At 33.2% G+C, this 26,281-nt stretch overlaps 2 protein-coding genes across 2 annotated transcripts in view; both read left to right on the top strand.

The window, feature by feature from the left end:
• The window catches only part of gogo (thrombospondin-1 like protein golden goal), a 73,348-nt gene extending 67,229 nt beyond the window's left edge, over window positions 1-6,119 (top strand). The window contains exons 15-17 of the mRNA XM_089703226.1: window positions 2-167; window positions 4,762-4,877; window positions 5,196-6,119. Coding sequence (XP_089559352.1) covers window positions 2-167; window positions 4,762-4,877; window positions 5,196-5,663 — 750 coding nt within the window. The 3' untranslated portion in view covers window positions 5,664-6,119. The remainder of the gene's footprint in view (window position 1; window positions 168-4,761; window positions 4,878-5,195) is intronic.
• Window positions 6,120-12,443: 6,324 nt separating this feature from the next.
• On the top strand, window positions 12,444-15,492 carry LOC149483066 (uncharacterized). Its single transcript, XM_089703130.1, has 2 exons — window positions 12,444-12,527; window positions 13,591-15,492. Exons 1-2 carry the CDS (start codon window positions 12,467-12,469, stop codon window positions 14,223-14,225), a joined length of 696 nt encoding a protein of 231 aa, XP_089559256.1. The 5' UTR covers window positions 12,444-12,466; the 3' UTR covers window positions 14,226-15,492.
• Window positions 15,493-26,281: the final 10,789 nt, after the last annotated feature.

Raw genomic sequence — 26,281 nt, forward strand, 5'->3', positions numbered from 1 at the left:
GGGCTGGTACTCCCCCGCCTTAAGTGGGGTGTCCTCCGCCCGCGTGCGGGACAACGCCAAACGCACCAAAGAAACGTCAAATCGGCGGCTACTACGGTCCGATCTGAGCCTCACTTCACACCCCGAAATGGAGATCGACTACTATGACTATGAAGTCAATAATGCGGGTAAATGTGAATATTGGCTTTGTTTTGTTGTACTTTAATTTATGTGTAAGTGTTGTTTACAGACGAACGGCAAGTTGTGAACGGCAGAGGCAATTTGGCCATCGCCACATGGACATAATACCTATTGACTGCTACCGCCGACTGTTGAAAGGCGGCGACGGCAAGTAGCCTCTGTCGTTCACAACTTGCCGTTCGTCTGTAAGAACTCTAATATCAATGTATTATAAGTAAAGTGTTAAAGGTTACCAACACATTTGATCTACAAAAATAGCACAATAACCTGTGTGTGTGCGTAAACAATAGACGTCAAAGTAAGATAGCATAAATTAATTATGGTGAGTGAAAAAGATACAATAGAAATAAATTCTTGCTAATTAGCCACATTTTAACGTGCCACTCCTGTAGCGCTTTAACTGATCTACATCTTTTTACTTATAATATCATTGTGTTATTTGTTACGCGATTAATAGATGAACTATGATTGTTATTCTAATTTTTAAATAACTTGTTATGACGTATTGATTTTTATCGTAATTTATGAATCATGAATAAATAATCTGATTGGTAGTAAAATAAATTCTCTAGTAAGTTAAGTTAGAAGTTAGAAATCTAAATGCTTTTTAAACTATCTAAAAAATCCATTACAATTAGTGCCAATGATCCCATTGGCATTAAATATGAGTTGGCACTATTTTTATCAATAGATTGCCTTTATAATATAAATTTAATAGCATGGTAAGAGCGTATACGCACTATGCGGGTAGCCGCATTGCGGGTAGCCGTCCGGCTGACCGCAAGCACAATTATGTACGGAATATTCATTTCTATGCGCACTGTGCGGTCTGCGGTAGCCGCATAGTGCGTATACGCTCTAAGACTATAATTGAGTATGACATAAAGCCGTCTAGAAAATTCTACAATCGCTTTCATCAATATTTCAACAAAATCATAACGTAGATCAACATTGAAATTTTAAACAAGAAACAAATTTTAGATACCAGATTACGAAAAGCTAATAAGCTAGCTTATTTTCATTAAAATAATTCTGTGCCTCCAGTGAATAAGGGAGTAAGACGAGTTATTCCCTTTGGTTTTTATTGCACCATTGGATTCAGCTCGTCAAAATACACAACATATCAAAAGGTCATATCTCTAGCTGCGTCCTAACCCATTTTTTCGAATGACCCAAACGGTATAAGTAGGGTGTGATTAACGGTATAAGTTACCTTATCCATCATTTTAGGCAATCGCAAAGGAACTATTCGTCTCGAGTCAAAAGTACCCGCGAACACAAAGACGTATGTGTAGTTATACTTTTTGAATAAAGACTTAATTCATTTTGTTCCATCAGTCCTAACACTATTTTAGTATAAACGCATTTGTGTCATTTTTCTAACATGAGCATAAAGGAACAACTCTTTTAGTGTCATTGGTTCAAGTGACGACATGAGACAGTTTGGCATTAATGCCGTGTTGCTATTGGTCTATTAATTGAATACTGCACGGAAACAACACACCATACCTATTCCTTATTATTTTTAAATCGTTTTTTTCAATAAATCTCCAACAACAAATCTTTATATTTTTTAAAAAAGGTATTTATCAGTTAACTTGGGATACTAATATATTTCCATGGAAATTAACTATTTTTTGCAATAGATATTAAAAATACAGTTATCACATTAAGTGCATTTAATGATATTATACTCTTTGTTTATATAAATACAGAACGATAATTGAATCATCTAAAAAAAGCCAACAAAAATGTTAAACTTATATTTTCTTCTTAAATAATTGGGTAAGTTTAAAAAAAAAACTCGTTTTTAATTTTTTTTTTAAATTATCTAACTACAATAATCAAGACAATAATATTATAGTCTATAATAGTCGCATAAAAAAAAGTATTTATAACCAGGCTTGACAATAATTATGAATATTGTTTTCTCCGCATATAGCGTTTTAGCCACTGTGCTTTGGTAATTTGCCTTTTTTATAGGAAAAAAATCCGCAATATCGATACTTCTTTGGTCCTGCATTTTCGTAAACATTTTATGGATACTCTGGTACCACATATTTTGAAAAAATTGGGCTATTGTCACGTAGAGTCTCTTCAAAGTGCGTGCCACAAGTCGTATTTGCATCCAAGGCACCTTCAAATCTGTGCTTAATTTTGCATAAAATCTTTGCGGCTCATTGTATTTTCTTTATTTATCTACATTATATTGATATTATATGATATAGACATTGTTAAAATTCTATATCATGCCGTAAAAAATCGCCACTGACCACCTATAACTTTTCCTGTATTAACTGAACATACAGGAATATGGTTTTCGGTCTTCTCTTATCTCTTTATAGTGCTTGTATCCTCAATGTATACCACCATGACATTGTGGCGTTGCCACTTTTATTATCTATATTTTACGAAACGGAACGCACTTGATCGAATTTTAAATTGATTCGACGATTAATTTTCACTAGGACAATAGTTAATACGCAAAACGCAATACGCAGTTGATACGTATTTAATACCAATACTCAATGATTGTCTCCTGCTAACCTGTATAGTGTACAGACTAGGCTCATTGTGGTGACTGGTGAAACATTGTATAGCATTAACAACATAGTACTGTATTTTTGAAAGATCGATTAAACGTTTATTTTACAATCTACGACTTTCATTATACATGGGTAACAAAACCCCATAACATATTCGGTTTTACTCTGGACAACATCTTCAGCCACCCAATCCCCTTGCTTGAAGTCCAAATCCAGCGGAGGACAATAATCGTCATTTACTAAAATTGAAGGTTTTTCGTCCTAGTATAAAAGTTGTCTGGATCCCATTTTATACTCAATCTATAGTATAATACTATAGATATCATGTGAAACGTGACTTGGAAAAAAATTATTCAAATAAATCACAAAATAAAAATTTGAAACAATCTTAAAAGTTACGAAAAGCCCAATTATACGTCAAAATGACGCACAACATCCTCTTTACAACCAAATGGCGGAATTTACCTGTATGAGCCAACTATTTACTGCTAGGTCTCGACGGCTAATAAGTTGGTTCTGGATTTTGCAGCGATTCGATGGTAAATATAGAAGAGTTCATACGTCAAATTTACGTAGATTGGACTTCTAGGGTTAAATGCATAAATACCTAAATGTTGCTTTGTTTTTATTATCTAATAACGAAAAAAAACCCGTTGATTTCATTCGTTTTTCAAGCTACGTGCATAGTTTTTCCACTAAAATGCCTCAATTGAGTCATAAAGTACACAAATTTCAAGCATAATAAGTCACATCATTTCTATAAAACCAAAACTGGCAATAATATAAGTCGTGTTGTGCGATTATGAACATAGTGCATAAGGGCATAAGTCGTTATATTGCAAAGAGTAAAAAAAAAATTATGTGAATACATTGAGTTATTCCATGAAGTACTCGTTCATAAGGCCACAACTACAAAAAAACACGAAAAAAGTATATTTATGGGGTTGTTACAATATGTGATCCTATGTAAAAATATAGTCAAACATCATATCTTACACATACAAGCTTAAAATTTTGAATTACTAAAGATTTAGTATTGATATACAGTTTTTTGTCTCTCCTGAAAAGTGCTGTTTTTGAGTTATTCCCTTATTCACTGGAGGCACAGAATTATACTTATCTCATTCCCAAAAACACGCATTAAATCAAACCAACGTTTGTTTCATTAGGGTTTATCCGGTAAGCGGAACCCTACTTCAAGGTGGGAAAGGGTAGCTTTGTTTTTATCCATTCTTTCCCTGAATCCGGTAATACAAACATACAGAGGGTTGCTACCCTTAGCCAGTTACGTTAAGGAAAAGGAAAACATGTGTATTCTGTTTTCACTTAAACAAGAATTATATTAACGATTCACAATACTATAAACCTTCTTTTGAATAATGAGGAAATATTCAATTGACTAACAATATTATATACTTACTATTGAATAATGAGGTTAACAAATAGTCTATCGAATGTATTTTGATTGATTGCGTCTATAAATTTGAATAATAGCACCCAGTTTAGAGACATTAAAAGATAATTTTTGTATTAATCCTATCTTTGCTTTTCCATTCCTTTGTCGTACAACTGTATTAATAATTAATTTTTGTCAATGAATGAATAAATTCTCCAAATATTTTAAACACCTCTCGATCATTAATAATAACAATTGTTTTAATGATTGAAATTATTTTTATTAATCCAAAAATCAAAGCCTTTCCTTTCTCTGATCTTCCTCTAATAAGAATCTAAAAATACTAGTAATACAGGGTGTCCCACTATTGGTATACTAAGCGCGAAGGGACTTGTAGTTTTGCATACACTGATCTATTTGAAAAAAAATTGAGTCTAAAAAAAAAGGAATTTTATAAGTATTTTACGTACTCAGCGTATGCAAAACTATAACCTCCTTTGAGCTTAGTATACCTACCAACAGTGGGACACCCTGTATAATTGTATGAATCATAAAATTAAACTCTTTATATACTTAATAAAATAATCTAAGGCACCATAGTAAAGTATCGTTGAGAAATGATATATCACATTGTCCTAGGTTCTGTTCCTGGCTCGTATCTAGGAATGGATCCCGCTTTTTTAGTCTGGATACCCCCTCTTGAGGAGGGGGACATCATGAGAGAGGTTGATGACAACAAAGCTCCTATTTATGAAGTAAGTGCGGTAGATTATAATACTATAATGTTAATTTTTGAAAACCCTTTGAAAGTAATTACAATATACCTTATTTTTTATCCCTTGACCGAATGTCTTAATCTCAATTTATAGAGTATAATAATGCAAAAATGTGTGTTAACTAGGCATAATATTTCAACTTAATGGTTGATAGATTTATAAGTAATTGTAATAGATGCTATGTTTTAATACTCAAAGAAAAAATTTTGCCAAGTAAATATTCAATCAAAATACGCTTTATAGTGGCAATTCATAAAAATACTATGTATAATGCTAATTTAAGTGAATTGCTCACAGGAAATCGTTCCAAAGGAACTGCGACCAGACCCGGGCAGTAACACAGAGTCACCTGAAGACAGACCAACAGCCACCCTCAAACGGAACCCGACCAACAGATCGAACGAATCCATAAAATGCATGCGAAAAGTCATAGACAGGAGCAGCGTCATCCACCCATTGAACTTCAGCATTAGCGACTTGCAAAACTCGCCTAAACTCGCCAGGAAAAACAAGAGGAAGAAAGGCGATAATCCCGTGAACATACCCATGAAGGAACTAACACTAATGTCTCCTGTAAAAGTACATAAAAAATCCGACGACTCGACCCTAAAAAGAGTAATGGAGGGCAGAGAAAAGGACTCCACGTTGAAACGAAGCGATTTCAATGATATTCGATTTGCAGACGATTCGTCTAATGAGATAAAATTCGCGGATGACTCGCCAGATAGTAATCGATTAGTTGATAGATTTGATGTTAAAGTGTAAAGTTGTTGAGTTCGGGAAAGTTTCCAATTATAGCAAGAACATTTTATTAATATTTTTTTCGAAATATACTGAACCCAAGTACTTTAAAACATCACGTATGGGCAATTTAAATACCTACCTATGAAATTAGGTCCTCAGAGATAAGACCGAAGTAAACAGACATACAAATTAATAATTGTTTGTTATTGCGTAATAAGTTTTTGTTATAATTGGAAACTTACCAATATTATAAACGCACTTAGAAAAACTGTATATACAAAATTTAGAAATTTCCTAATTTGCTTACAATCGTGGACTCACAAGCTCAAAGCGAATTATCCAACTTGTAAAATAGAGTAAGGCATCATGTATATTACGCTTTTGCATTTATTTAAATTGATTTAATTATTGTAGTAACAATATACGAAAAGCAGTACGGACATAATAATATAAGCTGTTACAAAAACTGAAAGTGCAATTATTCAATATTACTTTCTCGAAATGAATATTTTCTTCAATAGTATCGAAATGTTTAATCTACAAAAATTAATATACATCATGATAATATGAGCAATATATTCAACTTACTTATAATATTTTAGTAATAAACCAACATTATTTAATAAAATAATTATATCACATCAATAAATAAAATAAAGTTAATTTTTAAGATATTGCATAGCTTCTATCGCGGGCCTTGAGCGCGGGGACCGAATCGAGAAATTCCGTAACAAAAAAACCTCACGCTCCCCACTCCGACGGACACGGAGGTGTGGCTTGAAGACATGCTATGCAATAGCTTTACCGCGGCAGTCCCCGAGTGCCACACGTCTTTTTTTGATATAGATTTGGTCCGTACTGCTCTTATTCAACTGCCGTTAATTTATTTACACAATTATAACACCGTAGTTTCCGATTAGTTGTAAAGGACCAAATTGTGAATAAATACCTTCATATCATCAATCTATCACATTCTATATTTTTAACATATTATCAACTGTGTTGTTATACAAAACAGCAGTTTAATATTTTACTTTCTAAGTTTTAAATTGATTACGGAGTATATTATATTGTTTTCATAATTATTTTTCAAAGTTTCAACCTTTGATTTTCTTATTTTTTTTTGCACAAGAAATATTTTTTCATATATTTCTACGTGCTACATTATTGCCGAAAATTACATTTGTTTTGCAATGGAGAATTAGTGAAATTCACGTATAGTAATGTATATGGTAAATTATTGTAAAACATGAAATCAATAAACGTGTTTCATACATTACGAATAGACTACAAAAAAAATGTGTGCGTGCGTTCACACGTAAGAAGTGAAACTTCTTTATGGCCTTATTTTTCAAAAAATAATTTACTATATGCAACTTTACAGAAATTCGTCAAATCACGTGTGGTAGGGATAAAAAAATGATGGCACGTAACGGAAAAATGTCAAGCGTAATGAAAAAATGTTACAGTAAATTTTTTTCCAACCCCGATAAAGAAGTTTCACTAAAAAATCTGCAGTTTTGTATAACAGCAGTTCCCATTGTAGAACGATAAAGTATCATAGAGTTTTATAACCTTAAAATTATGTAGAGTAATTGTATCACAATATTTAAGTATAAAAGCACTGTTTTTAATATTTATTTGAAGACTGACTTCGGGCAGTGCAATACATTAAATTATTCAAAATTGTCCTTCTTTAGATATATTTTAGATCGATTGGAACGTTTTTGTATTACTTGTAATACGCTCATGTTAAAGCACGAAATTAATACGGATTTTTTTTTACTAAGCATAAAATATAACTCAATTTTATATTAAGATAATAATAATTATTTTTTTTTATTACAATAATAAAAATCTTTGTAATATGAGCGTTTAACAAATGATAAATTAATATATTCTTAGAAAAACAATAATATCTATGTGATATGAATTCGTTAAATTGAGGATATGGGATTGATGTAGAAAAAATTGTTTAGTATTTGCAACTATTTATGCTATTATATTGATTACCCCTTAGTATTGCTAATTTAATTTTCAGACCCATACAGTATAATTAATATAGTTTAAAATTGTTGCTTTCTTTCCTGTCATATTATTAATATGACAGTTATAGAGAAAGGTAAACAATTTTTAATAAATGGGCCTTAGTTTGTATTGATGAACAATAAGTACCTATTACATATACATTTTACATAGTATATAATATGATGAACCTCTAAAATATTTTACGTGATAAGTACATATTATTTTAATTTTGCGCATAGGTAATTTGATTTAAATTTATTTATTTAAAGTACTTGCTGTACTTATATTATGTAAAGTATTTTTGTTTATGAACAAAAACATCATTTACACGTTTTAACACAAGTCGTTTATCAATTCTCATTTGTAATATTTTTTGTAACAAATAATATTATTTACTGCTTAAAATTGTAACAATAGACTATAATATTAGAAAGAGAGTTAGGTAATTTTAGTATTTTACAAACCTCTTATATTATTCTTTTTTATTAAAACATTTTGAATTTTAGTTCATTAATTACATATTATACTCAATAGGTGATACTATAAGAAATCAATTTTATAATAATTAAAAATTAATTTCATAATACATACATATTATATTATAATCTTATATATAAAAATGAATCGCAAAATGTGTTGGTAAGCGCATAACTCGAGAACGGCTGAACCGATTTCGATAATTCTTTTTTTATTAAATTCCTTGAAGTACGAGGATGGTTTTTATGTAGAGAAAACGTAAACATGTACCACGGGCGAAGCCGGGGCGGACCGCTAGTTATTATTTAAAAAAGCATTTCTTATTAAGGAGAAGCATCAAAACACATTAAATAGAAAATCATATTCATTAGTTATTTATCAATTCATTAGTTAGCAGGATTCATTGAAATAGCTTTGTAAGTGGATATTTAAAAAAAGAATCGTTAATATTTTAATTTGATCTCAATTATTTATTTCTAGTCATTTGATTAAAAAATATTGTATGATTTTTATTTGTTTTATATAAAAAATATAATTTTAAGTTATTGCACTTAGAAATGTAAAATGGATGTTCATATACAAATACAAGTATTGCCATATTTTTGTTTGTGATAAAATAAAGTGTTTTTATTGAATACTTGTTTCATTTTCATAGCCTTTAAATAATATTATGACCTTTGAGAATAATTTTATGTTCGTTATTCTCTAAGAATGTATAGAGATTACAAGTACAAAAAAAATTGGGCGATGTCAAGGATGAAACGAAGTGTTAAGTTAGAGAGAGACAGACAGAGAACCACGCGCACGCCGCACGCCGCACAACTCTAGCAAAAAGTGTCGTGACAACTTTTCGTAAGAATTTTTTCCGTCTAGCCCCCTTTCATAACGCGTGATAAGGAACTTCGTTCCAATAAAATAATATGATCCCATTATATTTTGAAATGTACAAATATTTAAAGAGAAATCAATTAATCTTATATATAAAATTCTCGTGTCACAATGTTAGTCTGCATACTCCTCCGAAACGGGTGGACCGATTCTCATGAAATTTTCTGTGCATATCGGGTAAGTCTGAGAATCGGCCAACATCTATTTTTCATATGTACCACGGGCGAAGCCGGGGCGGGCCGCTAGTCTATACATAAAACAAAGTAGGATTTTATTATCGTCATTGTTATCGAACTAAACGCTTTTGTTTGCGTAATGAAGCGTTAAATGTAATGTAATTTATTCAATCATCACTACATAGTATAAAACAAAGTCGCTTTCTCTGTCCCTATGTCCCTTTGTATGCTAAAATCTTTAAAACTACGCAACGCATTTTGATGCAGTTTTTTTTAATAGATAGAGTGATTCAAGAGGAAGGTTTTAGTATATAATTTATTAGGTTTTAGACAAAGCGGGCGAAGCCGCGGGCGGTAAGCTAGTTTTGAAATAATAAACAAAATTATTGTGGTCATATACTCCTGAAAAACAGTTTACAACTATATTAGGAGCCTGGGTCATTAAATTTTTGTAAGATATATCTAATGGTGCAAATAAATGATTTATTTATTTATTTATTTATATACCTACGATTCAGCTATGCAGAAGCGGTAGTCTTTGACTTTGAGTAGGTTCAAATTTCTAGAACACGGTAATTTTCACACACAGTATTTTTTTAATTTACTTATGTTTAATCAAACCCAAAAACATTGTCCAATTTATTCCGAACTATCTTACCGCCCGCGGTTTCGCTCACTTTGTCTAAAACCTAATAAATTATATACTAAAACCTTCCTCTTGAATCAAAAAACCGCATCAAAATCCGTTGCGTAGTTTTAAAGATTTTAGCATACAAAGGGACATCGGGACAGAGAAAGCGACTTTGTTTTATACTTTGTAGAGAAGTTAGGACGCAGATATGGCGAAGCGTAGCGCAGCGCATTTTTCATTGTCAAACTATTATCCTCATAAAAATCTCCCACATGCACATCCATAGCACGAATCAATCCATAGTAAAACATACTTTAGTTGAATCCATTCCCACCAGTACTAAACTATATGCACATGAATTTGATTGGTGGATATCAAAGGCAACATGGCAAGGCAACAGGCACAACTCTGGTGGAAAGTCGCCCTAAGAACTGACAAGCTTGTCTCGAACTAATCGATCCGTGGTCACGCGGCATGCAGCGTAATTGGAGCACTGATATTAAATTATTTACTAATAACGTGATATTATTATTAACAGCTGGAATTTACGACGCAACGCAATTTCATATTAATGGAGCAGAAGTTTTGAATATTTTGTTTTTTCAGTATGCTTGCGGTAAATTCTTGTTTGTTGGTTTTCATGGGAGGATTTTGTTTTTATTACGCTGAAATATATGCTTGTTTATGACGTCACTTATATGTAGTGTATAGAAATATGCTCTATGCTATTGCAGAATCCATACTTAATATTATAAATGCGAAAGTAACTCTGTCTGTTACTCAATCACGCCTTAACTACTGAACCAATTTGCATGAAATTTGGTATAGAGATATTTTGATACCCGAGAAAGGACATAGGCTACTTTTTACACCGGGAAATAGGATAGGTTTTATCCCGGAAATCCCACGGGAACGGGAACTATGCGGGTTTTTCTTTGACTGCGCGGGCGAAGCTGCGGGTGGAAAGCTAGTACGTATTATATATATGTCTTTGTCAAACATACAAATTCGTTCCGTTGTTTTCGCGTGAATGTGTAAGTAACTTACCATTTAGCGTCTAGTAATTATAGTAGGAGAAGAAAATCTATACTAATATTATAAAGCTGAAGAGTTTGTTTGTTTGAGCGCTCTAATCTCAGGAACTTCTGGACCGATTTGAAAAATTCTATCGGTGTTAGATAGCCCATTTATCGAGGTAGGCTATAGGGCATAGGCTATAATATAATATTACGCTGACCAACAGGAACAGAGCCACATGGGTGAAACTGCGAAGCGCAGCTTGTAATTAGATAATTAATAAGAGACGAATTAGCTAAGTTCCATATTATTTAAATTATGAAAATATCCAATCTTCTTCAGAATTATATAATTACTTTCATAATTTTATTAGAAATTTATTTATGTTACTCAATATGGATATTTGAAATACGTGTAACTAAAGTTCCAATAGCTTTAATTCCCAAAATCTTCAGGCAATTCTCGAGATTCACAATTAGACTGAAGACACGTATTTAAAGTCTAGACACAGATGTCTGCAAGTGTCTCAAGTGAGAATTGCAGCCTTTGATTGCTGAATAATTTATAGGCTACGTTATCTCTTGGTTTAGTCAACGGTTTACACTGAAAAACATTACATATAACCCTTCTTATGAATTAAAATCTATACTAATATTATAAAGCTGGAGAGTTTGTTTGTTCGTTTGTTTGAACGCGCTAATCTCAGGAACGATTTGAAAAATTATTTCGGTGTTAGATAGCCCATTTATCGAGGAAGGCTTTAGGCTATAAGTACATATAATTATATATCATCATGCTAAGACCAACAGGAGCAGAGCATTGCGGGTAAAACCGCACAGCACAGCTAGTCTATAATAAAAAAATGAAACGCTAAAATTATTGCTAAGCGCACAACTCGAGAACAGCTGTCACATTTATCGACTCTTGGGTCGTCAACAATTCACTCTTTACCAAGACTAAATACACCACTCAAAATCACACCCCACGAAAATTAGTTACCCATCAGTTGCTATGATACTAAGAACCTCAGTGTCCACCTGAACGGTGCTTAACAATTGAATGTTCTGGAACAAATACTTAGTGTTCCGCTGAATAGTAGTGTCTATCTATAACTTAAAGTCTACTGAATCTAGGAAAGGAACCTTTTTGATAATCAATGTTCTTGATTTGACGATAAGCTTTTCAAACCTTGGAGAGATGCAATACAATTGGTGGGGAGTAAGCTATCAATTCATAGCAGGTACTAATTGTTTGTGGAAGCGCATCGATTAGATAGGAGAAAATAATGCAGTAAATTCTAGTCCATCGATTTGTTCATTGAAACAAACAAGTTGACTCATCGACTGTTAATGCCTACAATATTTTCTGAATACCTATCGAAAGTACTCAATTGGAAATACCCGTTACATAAAACTCGTGTGGTTATAGGTCATTTGATAAGAGGAATTATTTGGTCCGGAAGCCATTCCAAGAACAAGCTGATAATAGAAATGTTTATGATTTGACCTTGACTTCAGAATTGACGTCAGTGCATGTTGATAATCGATCCTATAAAAGCTGAAAACAAATTGTGAAATTTACAGTTGTGTTCCAGCACCTTCAACAAGATGTTCGCAAAATTACTAGCCTTTGTGCTCGCTGTGCACATGGCGACGTGCATACCACCGCGTGAGTATTAATTGTGTTTATTAAACGCTTCCAAAATATTTATTGTTTCTAACGATCATTATCGATTAGTTAATTTTTTTTAAATATTTTAATGTATGTCCTTAGTGTAAAGGCAGTATGTAGTATTAGACTGTGTCAAAATAAGTTTTTTTTTTTTTTTTCGATTAAGCTTATCTTAAAAGTTGCTTTAATATAAAAAAAAATTCTTCTAAAATTTCAGCTCAATATCTCAAAAATTGAGCTGGCGCAAGGGGGGGTCCCCTTTCCCATTTAAATAACATTGTAAAATTTCTTTTTTGTTTATTTTTAAAATAACTACACGAATAAAATTTTTTTTTCAATTTTGCTCTCAACATTCTTATAGGAAATTTAATTCTCTACAAAATTGTTTATGTTCATTTTTTTCCTAAACTCAACAGAAACGAAGTTACAGAGGGCCGAATAGGAGGAAAAAAATAATTAATGAATTAATAACAGAAAAAAATTTATTAATTTAACTTATCAATGATTTAACTCAAAATACTTCATTATTCATCAAAAATTTTTAAATTTAATATTATTAACTTTATATTTCGAAATAATAAGAAAAAATAAGTTTGAAATAAAACAGAAATTAATTACAATTGACATATTTATACAGTTTTTTGTTCACTGTTGATTAGTTAGATTTATATAATATTATTTATTGCACGAAGAATTTAATGTAAATTCCTTAGTGTAAAGGCAATGTACAGTCAAATTTATTTCATGCTGGAAAATGCGACAATAATCGGAAATTATGGGCTTGAAGGCATTTGAACTTCGAGAAATCGCATCAGTTCTGGTATGGTCAATTGTCACATTGAGCCACATCAAAAATTACACATGGACATATCAAACCATAATTAGATATATCAAGCCATGTGAGAAAAATTTTTACGGGATATTAAATAACAATCGTGAAATGTTTCTGAATATTATTCTAACACTATCTTTTTTTAATTGATTCTACTGATCATTACTGTTTTGAAATGAGATATTAAAGTATGTTTAATTTAATTTGTTGAATTCTTTGTTTTTCCAGATATTGAATTGCATCAAGTTCAAACGAAGTTGTCGACGCCAGCACCGACTACAACATCGACGACGATGCCGACGCCGACCCGACCAAATTATTCTCCCAATAGAGAGGACCAGTTTTTGAATTGCCCTCTTTTAATTTATGAAGAGATAATTATTAAGCAACAGAACATTTCTAACCTGCAAAATTCTTGTCACCTGCAAGCAAGTCATCGTATAATCATAGAAGACAGTACAATTTCGCAGGGAAATATACGTCTCGTCTTAATTGCCAATCGCATCGAGATTCGTAGAACTACCTTTAATGGAAACAACAACAATATAGCCATATATGCGGAAAGAATAGACTTGATTTCTAACCGATTCATTGGTAACCAATCATACTATAGAGCTCAGGGAATTAATATTTCTTCATCCGAGAACCACTATCGGGGTGATCATTTACATTATAATATGCTGGGATCTTACATTGAGGAAAAATCAGACATGTTTATCGGAAACCGTCAGCAACTTGAGTTAAAAACAGTCGATATACTACAATATTATTCTTCAAAAGGTAGGAAAATATTGCTTGCCACGCTTATTGGAGTTAGCATGTTACTTGACATGAAAAATAAAGAAACAAAGATTGTGAAGTGATTAAACAACGACTTAAAAGTTTAAAAGAAAAGCGAGTTGTAGAAATGGGTTGGCAGGTCAGGCACACTGAACTTTATTAGAAGTGTGTATTTATTCTATATAAAACTAATATAATATTTCAGTTTAAAATTGAAACCCTTAAATTGTGAGAAATACAACTCAACTCATCTCAACTCAAACTCAACACTCTTATCATCTTGACTGAGACTTGACAAAAAATCCATTCAAAAGAATCGTCAAATTTCATCTATATAGGTGATACAAATACATACTGGACATTATTTTAAAAACTCCTGATAGCATAGGGAATAATTTACACTATTCAAATTGTTTAAAATTTGTTATTATGTTCCAAATAAAGAATTTTAGATTTTTTTTGAATTAATTCCACTTATAAAATGTGTTGTATGCCATAATTATATTTTACAGTTACATACTAGCGGTCCGCCCCGGCTTCGACAGTGGTACATGTTTACGTTGTCTCTATATAAGAACCATCCTCATACTTCAAGAAATATTATAAAAAATTACGAAATCGATCCAGGAATTAGAATAACGATCAGATATTCTAAAACAGAACTTTTCGGTATATTGAACAGTCACACTTATATTATATCTAGACTGCTGAATCTAGTGAATTCTTCTGAGACAAGAGGATTCTATATGTGGGTAGACCCACAAGTCCCATTTTCCTTATTTGTTCTGTTCGCTGCTTATCTCGTCAATTGGCATTGTTTCAGAACTGTTTCCTGTTTTGCGCCACAGTGATAGCAATGATATTACTCATTCGAACAAAAATAAATTTATTACATGTATTATTATCATTTGGTTAATTTGTACAACTCGCCGTTAAATGACAGACACCATCAGGTATTGATCGAATTTACCTTAAACGTTGTACCAATTCTTATAAATTGGGGATATGGAAACGTTCTATTCAATTGTTAGATATTGTCATTATTTTTGTCACACATGACATTGATACGATGCCTTTATCTCTTACTTACTACAACATATCCTGATTCTTTATAAAGAAAGGTTTTAACTTAGATTAAGACATCAATGTTTTCTGTGGAAGTAAAACAACAAAAATTTCTTTCAAAATTTTATTTAACTTTCAGTACATATGCATGGGACAATTACTGAGTACATATCTTAATAAGTAACTATCAATACAATACACTTTAAATTGTTTAAGTCACAAAACTATACAGCGTTAAGACTAAATCTAATTAATACTTGAAAAAATAAAGATCATTCAATTTAATTACATTCTACAACTTATTGCCTGAATCAAAATATCCCTGAAATTACAATTTGTTTTGGCACGCTTACTTATAACTACTTATCATTACACTAATCAGTCTTGCCGAATATCTTCTTTGTTGGGCAGAGAATTAAAACGCAGACTTAGATCACATCGTATATTCGTATCACAATCGACAGCCATATTGAAAAGCGAATGAATACAAGAAAAAAAGTAAAGCGCGAGCTATACGTTGCAAGCACAGATAACAAAAGTATATTTAATCTGTAAATGACGCGCGAACTTCGTTTCACACACGAACACCTCCCCTCGAAGTCGCGAGTGCACCTTCCTTAAAAATGTCCACAACTCCAAGGTTGTTGATACATTCAAAATGCTTTCTTCTACTAAGGCCCTTGGTCAACACATCAGCAGGCATTTGATCTGTGGACAAGAATTTTAAACACACCAGACCTTCCTCACACGCATCTCTAATAAAATGATGTCTAACAGCAATATGTTTCGTACGAGGGTGGTAATGTCGGGTTTGTGCAAGTTTAATCGCACCCTGGTTATCATTAAATAATGTAATACACTCACACTCAACACACAAATTCCCAAACATGTCTTGTAAATACATGGCTTCCTTTGTTGCCTCAGAGAGAGCCATGTATTCCGCTTCCGTACTTGATAAAGCAATTGTTCTTTGTTTTGATGCTTGCCAACTGATAGGAGCACCTGCAAAAATAAAAGCAAATTCAGAATATGACCTACGGTTATCAACCGTATTTGAGCCCCAATCAGCATCTACCACACCAAATAATGGTAAACCTGTTCTTTCATACATTAATCCATAATCAAGCGTCCCTTTCAAATACCTCAAAACACGCTTAGCAGCCTTCCAGTGCTCACTATCATAATTAGTGTTAAATTGACTAAGATAATTAACTGTAAATCAAACTTTGATAAGGATACTTACTCATTATATCATCATTCATGCATTCAGGTTTTTCTAACTTAACATTCATATCCATAGGAGTCATAATAGGTTTGCATTCACTCATACCAAAACGTTCTAAAATTTTCTCTACATATAACCTCTGATTAAGATACACTCTATTATTCTCATCACGAGTAAACTCAATACCTAAACAATGATTTATTCTACCCATATCTTTCATCTCAAATGCACATGATAGCTGAAACTTCACTTCTTTCATCCACACATTATCATTCGTTGCCAAAATAATATCATCTACATAAATTGCAATCAACATCATACATTCACCCTTTTGTGCTACAAACAAACAAGAATCTTGAGGCATTGCTTTAAATCCAATACTAGTAAGCTCTCGAACTAACTCCTTATGCCACTGCAACCCCGACTGATGCAATCCATACAAAGATTTTTTTAACAAACATACACCATTCTTACATTCATTCAAAGCATCATACCAACGTCTAGCTGTCTCCAATATTTTCTCATCATTAATAACCTTTCTCTTTGTTCCAATCTTTTGGTTAGACAGTATTCTACACAGAACATTGCCAAGTTGGTCTGGTATTTCCATGAATACTTCCTCATCTAATGTTCCATTCAGGTAGGCAGTAACCACATCCATCTGATGTATATCAAAAGCATATTCTGCTGATAAGGCAGCTATAATTCTTATAGATGAAGATCTCACAACCGGAGAAAAAGTCTCGTGGAAATCCTCCCCTGGCCGTTGTGCACATCCCTTTGCCACAAGTCTCACTTTCTTGCCTATAGTCTTCGAACCAAACACAAATCGACTTCCAATAATTTTTCGATTTGTTGGTCGAGGCACCATTTCCCAAGTTACATTTTTAATTTGGGCCAGAAATTCATCTTCCAAGGCACGTCTCCACTCATCCACTCCACCCGTTTGCTCGACTTCCCTCCACGACGTAGGCTCAACAATAGCCACTCCAACTTCTTCACTATCAGAGCCTCTATCTTCTATTTCTTTGTCTTTGTGTGGTACTTTTTGGTGTTGTACTTTTAATCCTGTTCTTGCTAATCTTGGTCTTCCTCTACCTCTTTTTGAAGGTGGTTCTACTAAATTTTCCCAAAACATAGTTGATGTTCTTTTTCTATTAGTTATAACCCTGTCTGTATCTTCATCTGTTTTTTTTTTCAGCTTCAAGTACTTTTCTTAACATTGTGTCATCTCTTCTCACTCTTCTTGGTCTAGGGACTATGGGTTCTATTTCTTTCTCCTCATCTTGTTTATGGCTTTCATTAGGTTCAAATAAATCGACTGTAATATTCTCTTCATCATCCAGTATTTCTTTATATTCATGTCTAAATGCAGTTTCATTCATAAATTTAACATCACGTGTCACAACCATTTTTCTGACTTTTGGATCATATATTCTATAAGCTTTTGACTGTAAATCATAACCCACAAAAATTCCCAATTCAGCGTTTGAATCAAACTTTCCTTTTTGAGTACCTTTATTCTTATAATATGCCTTCGATCCAAATATATTCATATAAATAACAGTGGGTTTCTTCCCTTTCCAAACTGTGAATGGTATATTTCCATTAAGTGCAGTAGTAGGACATCTATTCCTTATATAATTCGCCATTTGAATGGCTTCAGCCCAAAATGAAGGAGGACTCCCAGCTTGTCGCATCATACAACGCGCCATCTCAACAAGTGTTCTGTTCTTCCTCTCAGCAACACCATTTTGCTGTGGAGTGTATGGTGCTGTTAATCTTCTTCTGATTCCTTCCCTTTTTAAGTATCCATCAAAATCATTATTCACATATTCTCGACCATTATCGGATTGTAAAGTTTTGATCTGCTTTCCTGTAAATTTTTCAACATACACTTTATATTCCTTAAAAGCTTTTAATACATCGCTCTTATTTGCAAGAAAATAAACTTCACACCATCTTGACTTATCATCAATAAAAGTTACAAAATATCTTTTACCGCTGAAAGACTGACATCTCATCGGTCCACATAGATCTGTATGTACTATCTCTAATAGTTCACTTGTACGGTTCATGTTACTAGTAGAAAAGGACTTACATGTTTGCTTCTCTTTTATACAAACTTCACATTCTGACAGTTTTTCACCATCTTTTAAATTCAAACCATTTACTAAGCCGTGCTTAGCCATTGCTTTCAAGTCACGTTCATTTAAGTGCCCCAGACGTTCATGCCACATATCTATAGGCTTTTTAACCACCTGAGCATTATTTGCACTGTTTTCACTTAGTCTTACATGGTATAAATTACCTATCCGATCCGCACGCATATGGACCTGATCATTTTTATCTATGACTACTGCATCATTCTTTCTGAAACGAACTTCAAACCCACGGTCAGTTATCTTCGCCACGGACAATAAATTTGTTCTTAACTCGGACACATATAAAACCTTCTCAATATCCACTTGGCGCTCTTCGCAGCCTGTGTCAACAGATAGACTCACCTTGCCTGTACCAGATATTTTAATGCTCTCATTATTAGCTAAATGAAGTTCTGAATCTAGTCTTGAAAATCCCTTTATAATGTCTCTTTCATTACACATATGGCCCGTACATCCACTGTCGATACACCAAGTAATGTTTCTTCCATTACCTAACATCACCTCTTCGGTAGTGCTCATCAAAATAGTTGCCTTGTCTGAGTTTCGTTCTACATGTTGCGCGCTCTGCTTATACTTGTTATTATTATAAATATTTTTATTAATGTTTTTAGATTTGCACTCTCTCGCAATATGTCCACGACCACCACACCGATAACATTCAATCTGAAACTTATTATTGTGGCGTTTATTCTCATGAGTATACTTCTTTGCATAACGAGGCTTAATCAACATTGCACCTTGATCTATAGTTTTAGATTTACGTCCTTCATAGTCTTCAACAATTTTTACCTTTAAAATATCTGTTGATGGTAAATCATCTCGTGATTCCATAGCTGTACGAAACATAGAAAAGGAATCTGGCAAACTATAAAGCAACAAAATAGCAAGTAATTCGTCAATGACGTTTAGACCAATTTCTTTTAACTTCTTGACGGCGTCAAAGAAATCTGCAATGTGCTTGCGCAGGTCGTCTTCTTCTTGCATGCGCGTTAAGACAAGTTTCTTTAACAATGAGGCTTTGCGAGCCGGCCCACTCGATTCATACATCGATTTAAGTTTGTCCCATATGGCTTTGGATGTTTCTAAACCATCTAAAGCAATGAGCTCACTTGGACTTACGGCTAACAAAATGTCCGACTCGGCCTTTCCATCCAACTTCGACCACTCCAGATATTTGGCATCAGATTGCGCTGGGCGCGGGACCATCCCGCAAACATATTCCCATAAATCATTTTTCTTCAAAATGGCGCGCATGTGCACTTTCCACGTGTCGTAGTTATCACCAGTAACTCCAGTTAAGAGGCTCAATTTTAATTGACGTTGCCATTTTATGTATGTAATTTCTTCAATTACAATACATACACCAAAACAAATACAGTGAAATTAGTCTCGAGAAATTTTTGCATATGTAGTGGTGTGTATATTACTCAGATCTTAGAGCGCGTTTCCATTATATCGTTCTAGCCTATACAAAAATGTTTCGATATCCTAACATTACTATTTAATTTTATACTTATCCCTAGCAATACTCTGATTTATGTTTTAAAGAAAATGGTTTTGACTTTATAAAAAAAATAATATATCATTCAATTTTACGTCCTTGAGCCAATGACAAGGCGAATACCGTGAAACAATAAAATATCTTGTTCATAATAATTTGTTTCGTAATTAATATTTGACCATAATAATTACGAAACAAAACAAATAAATAAATCGTCACTTGATAGTGGAAAGTGGAAACACGCACAAAACCAGAATAAACCAGTTTACGCTGTCCGCATGTGCCTCGTGCAGTCCGGCGTCAGTCGCTTGGTACCGTTAGAACATAAAGCACACATTTCATTCGAAAATTATAATTATTACGTAGTTTAATTGTTAAATTTTGTATTTGTTGATTGTTGTTATTGTTTGTTATTGTTGTTATTGTTTGTTATTAAAGTGAAACTTTTATTACATCGTCTCAAACTTTTTGGTCTGTGTAGCGCATGTCGCGTGTATCGCGGCTGCCGAGTAGGTATACCCACTCGGCAGCCGACCGTCACGCGACATGCGCTACACAAAGCAGTGTTCGGAACCGTTCGAACAGTTTCACTTTTACCGTGGTTTACATTTTTGGCCGGAGAACACCTAATTCATACACGTCTTCACTGAAGAAAAATCGGCACTGCTTGTAATATTTGGAACTAATAAAATATTAATAATATTAATATTATATGTATACTTGAATAAAAACTAAAAATAAAATGTTGTTTTTTTTTTATTTGCTGACCATACACTACTACAAACGCAAAAATTTCTCCAAGCTAATTTACCTGTATGTATTTGTACTTATTTTTCGTCGAATCGAAATCTTCTAATTAAACGCACGCTGTACCATTGTCTTTTTAAAGTATGAATACTTATGAAACTTATCTCAACTTTTACTTTAGTATACTTTATTATGTAGAATTAAACTCAAAAACACTTTTAGCAATCAACACTGGGCCCATAACCTGTTGGGCAGAGAATTAAAACGCAGACTTAGATCACATCGTATATTCGTATCACAATCGACAGCCATATTGAAAAGCGAATGAATACAAGAAAAAAAGTAAAGCGCGAGCTATACGTTGCAAGCACAGATAACAAAAGTATATTTAATCTGTAAATGACGCGCGAACTTCGTTTCACACACGAACATTCTTCACTGTGTTAACTCCGTAATTGGCATCAACAATCTTATCCCCATTATTCTTTTCATTTCCGTCAGATTTAACTCCAGTTTTCTTGTGAGTTACTTTTTCATACTTAAAATTGTTTCTTTCTTCAGTGATTTTTGCGGTAAGATAGTGCTCTTGATGAGCGCCCTGAAAAGTGCAACTGTCCCGTACGACTGAATGTTGATTTTCCAAAAACACACTGTCAGAATTTTATTTATTTATTTATTTATTTATTTATCATTTATTCAGGAAATTATTAATTCTTAAGACTAAACAATTTAAAAATACTTACTTACTTAAAAACTAAAATTACATTGATATATAAAAAAATAAAAATAAAAAGCAATATTCCCTGAAAAGGTCTTGGCTCAGCACATTGCCATAGTTCTTTGAACCATGACGCTGGTATTCTGCCAAGACCCGTTCGAGGAAGTTCAGCGTACCAAACATAAATTAATATAATATGTAGATAGTATGAAATAATAATATTTGTGTATATAATAGAAATAAAATATAGAAAATATGATTAAAGAAAAAACAAATACATAAAAGTGATATGAATAAAATAAAAATATAAATAAGATAATACATAAAATAACGATAGTGTGTAGAAATAAAACGTGAGAATATCATAGTAATAAAAAGAAAAGATTTCTCGTGGCAGCCCTAAGTCTGTGCGGTGTGGAGCGAAATACTTAAATATAAATCTATTTTTTACTTTGTGTATCAAGTAAATGGGCTTTGTACAATTTTTTGAAAGAGTACTTTGAGCACACTTGTTTAATCGGCGGTGGGATATTGTTCCAGCACTTCGTCGCACAGTACTTAAAGCTACCACGGAATGCTCGCGATCGATGCCGAGGGACGGACAGTGCATTAGTTGCGCTCCTTACTGGATTCCGACCATGATCTTTCCTCCATCTTAATTTTTGGTACAGATAAGAAGGACACTTGGATTTGAACAGATCAAAAAGTAGACAAGCCAAATATAGATCTTGTCTACCTTTCATGTTAAGCATTTTGGCGGAGTTTAAGAAAGGTGTTATATGTGATCTCGGAGGGACATTGAAGCAGTATCTAACACAGGCATTTTGCACTCTCTGAATAAGACGTTGCGAGCGTTGAAGTAAGCAAGGGCCATACACATTTATACAATAATTTAACTTAGATAATACCAGAGATTCAGCCAAAAGGATACGGAGGTTAGTGTTTATGTAAGGCCGAAATTTGTATATCACTTTTAATCGATAGAAGCAACTACGCACGACTTCAAGGACATGGCTTTCAAAGTTGAGATGTTTATCGAAAGTAACACCCAAATTACGAGCCTCATCAACCTTCTGTATGGGAACATTTTCAATATAAAGAGAAATATTAGAGTTCTCTATTGCTTGCACTTGTCGCCTGGATCCAACAATCATATATTTTGATTTATTAGGGTTCAGCACTAATGAATTATTATATGACCATTGAGATATACCATTTAAATCCTGAGAGATTTTATTTAAAGAGGAGGACAAATCTTTACAGTTTACAGGCAAATATACCTGCAGATCGTCTGCATAGATGTGATATTTGCATAGGTTAAGGCAATTAGTAATATCTGCTGCATATATTATGAACAGAAGTGGACCTAGGATGGATCCTTGAGGTACACCTCGTGTCACCAAAAGTTCACTGGATGTACAAGTCGAACCATCATTATTATTAACAATAACCTTCTGTGAGCGACCTCCTAGGTAACTTTGAAACCAATCTAAGGAACGATTGTCAAACCCATAGAAGGAAAGCTTAGCGACCATAAGCTGCAAATTTAAACAGTCAAAAGCTCGAGAGAAATCTAAAAGTACTAACGCTGTCGCATATCCCTCATCCTGATTAGCTAGTAGATCATCGGTGACATTGAGCAAAGCTGTTGTAGTGCCTCGTTGCCTTCTAAACCCCGACTGCAGCTCCGGAAAAATATTGTGCTTTTCACAGTATTTCACAACTTGAAAGTAAACAACCTTTTCGAGTATCTTAGATAGAAATGGAAGTATACTTATAGGTCTGAGATCTTTAAAGTCCTCTGGGTTGTCAGTTTTAGGCAAAGGACGAACGAGCGCAATTTTCCAAACAGATGGGAACGTAGATGTAGCTAGAGAGCGATTTATAATAGCTGTAATTACCTCAAGTGTCGTAGGAAGTGTGAGTAAAATCATATCTCTAGGAATACCATCATAACCCTCAGCATTGGACTTCAAAGTAATGATAATTTTAGCTACGGCATTTTCATCAACAAGATCAAATTTAAAGACACCTTTACCGTAATTATTATTACTAAAGTAGTCAAGGATGGATTGATCTACATTGCCAGTTCCAGGAATATTCAAAAAATGTGAGTTAATCGTATTAGGATCTCGAAGATGGTCAGGCAAAACGGCACTAGCTTTAAAATTAGGTAAAACTTGACTCTTTAATTTTTTCCACAAAACTTTGCTATTTTGTAAATGAGCGTTAATATGGGAATCATAAAATGAGATCTTTTCTTGATGCAAACATATATTGACAAAACTTTTTAATGATTTATAATAGATCTTGTCTTTCTCACATTTTGTTTTACGGTATTTAACGAGAGCATCATCCCGAACCGACATCAGATGTTTGACATTACTAGTAAGCCATGGAGAGCGTCTATTCTTGAGCGAAATGGTGGTTTTAGCAGCATGTTTATTAAACAGAGAAATAATATATGAATTAAAAGCAGTCACCATATCATTTACGTTTAGCATTTGGTAAACATCGTTCCAAGGAATTGAGGCAAGGTCGTTATTGAAATCCACCAAGTTGATATTTTTTAAAGGTCTGTAAGTGATAAAAGTACTAATTGATTTAGGTTTTTTAATTTTAAAGTTCGCAAAGACCATAGCATGACCGCCAAGCTCAGGGATGTGGCAAACGTGTGTGGAAAAAACAGACATATTTGTACATAGTAAATCGAGAGTAGATTCGCTGTGAGATGTGAAATGTGTGGGTTCGGTGATGTGGTTATCTAAACCGCAGCACTGAAGGAATTGTTTGAGACTAACCGACATACTACTCTGACTATTATGAATATTTATATTGAAATCTCCAAGTAAAACAATGTTATCAAAATCGGAAAAATAAGAAAGTGATTCCGAAAGAGCGTCAAAGAAAATGTCTATACTTTGCCAAGGTGGACGATAAGCAGTCCCAACTAATATCTTGTTGCAATTGATATTGACAGATATCCACATCTGTTCAATACAGTGATTAATGTTACTATTAGGGTGTTTACATATACGAAAAGAAAGCTGTTGACTAATAAAAAATCCTACTCCACCACCACGTGATCGCGTGCCTTGTGGGCGAGGAATGTGACGAAAAGTATAACCTGGGAGACGCGGAGCTTGCCCTTCATGACCTTTTCGTAGCCAGGTTTCATTAATTGCAAGGATATCTGGCATATGTTTCTCAAAAGCGACTTGGAACTCATCATGGTTAGTACATAATGATCCAGCATTAAACAAACCAATTTTTAAATAAATATTTTTAACCATTTTTTATATATAGGAAAATAACAATAGAATAATAACATAATTTAGATGCAACTATATAAATTATTACATAGGAAATAATAGTATAATGATGTGAATAAATAGTGATGTAGTGAAATGAATTAAAAATTATGAAATTTTTATAATATAATTTGAGATAGGAAATAATAATATAATGATGTGAATAAATAGTGAAGTAGTGAAATGAATTATAAATTATGAAATTTTTATAATATGATTTGAGCATAGCATTATAAAATACAATGTTTTGCCTATGTACGTAAAACATAGATATATATCTGGAAACTATAGCATAAATATATTTTATCACAAAATATAGAATCACAAAGTTAATTTTCAGATTAAAGTACGCATTATTTACATTATAATATATCAGGCATAATATTACATAATATTCATCATCATAGCAATTCAGTAAAATAAAATGGTTTTTATTTGACATAATCATTATTTGAAGAAAGTTTAAGTAAGTTACAATCGGACCATTAGTGTACATTATTAAACAACCCAAAAATTTATACAATTTAAATATGGCATAAATATTACAAATATTTGAATGAGCGGAATGTGTGAAAAATAATGTTGAACAGTAACAACACAAACTATCTATATAAATGCAGTAAAAGAGTGACAAGGTACTATTACTATTGTTAATTATATAAAACAGCTTTAATGTAACTATAGAATTAGACAGTTGGTATATGATTAGGGAGTAAAGTAAAAACACTTTCAATATCTTCCTCGGAACGAATAGCATAAACGTTACTAGAATCAGATTGACGGGCATATATTTTTCCATCCCTGGTCCAGATAAATCGCCATTGCTTAATTTTGGCCAGGGCACGGGCTTTACCAAATATTACACGATTTTTGTGTGTGAGCCTTTCATGTAAATGTACGCGTTTCACATCATGATTAGGTAAACCTAGGTCGGAAGTAGAAGTACCTCGTCGCACACGAGCGTTTTTCAGGAGCTCATCTCGAAGTGAACGCCATGTAAAACTAATTGAAATGGGACGCGTACGAGTGGGGCGATCCTTATCTACGATCAATCTCGATGAATCATTACTAACACCGGTAGTAATTGACCGGCGCTTGGGGCCGATGCGTCGCGCACACACTATATCGCGTTCCTCTAATGTTATTCCCAGTTTTTTTGCCAAAGTAATCGCGATGTGCGTAGCTGATTCACCTTCAAATTCGGGTATACCATATACTTCAACGTCATTGAGTAAACTTGCTTGATCTCGCTCGTTTATTTCGGATTGAAGTTGTTTTATTGTTTTAAGCATGGAAGAAGTGGCGGCGGCGTCGAGATTTTGTTTACTAAGTTGTGATAATTTAGAATGCAGCGACGAGTTTTCAGACTCCAATTTATTTATCCGATCGCGGTATGTACATAAATCA

Source organism: Colias philodice, chromosome 14, assembly GCF_061535455.1.
Source record: "Colias philodice isolate Cphi_HAF_F1 chromosome 14, ilColPhil1 Martin Lab GWU primary, whole genome shotgun sequence".
Lineage (NCBI taxonomy): Eukaryota > Metazoa > Arthropoda > Insecta > Lepidoptera > Pieridae > Colias > Colias philodice.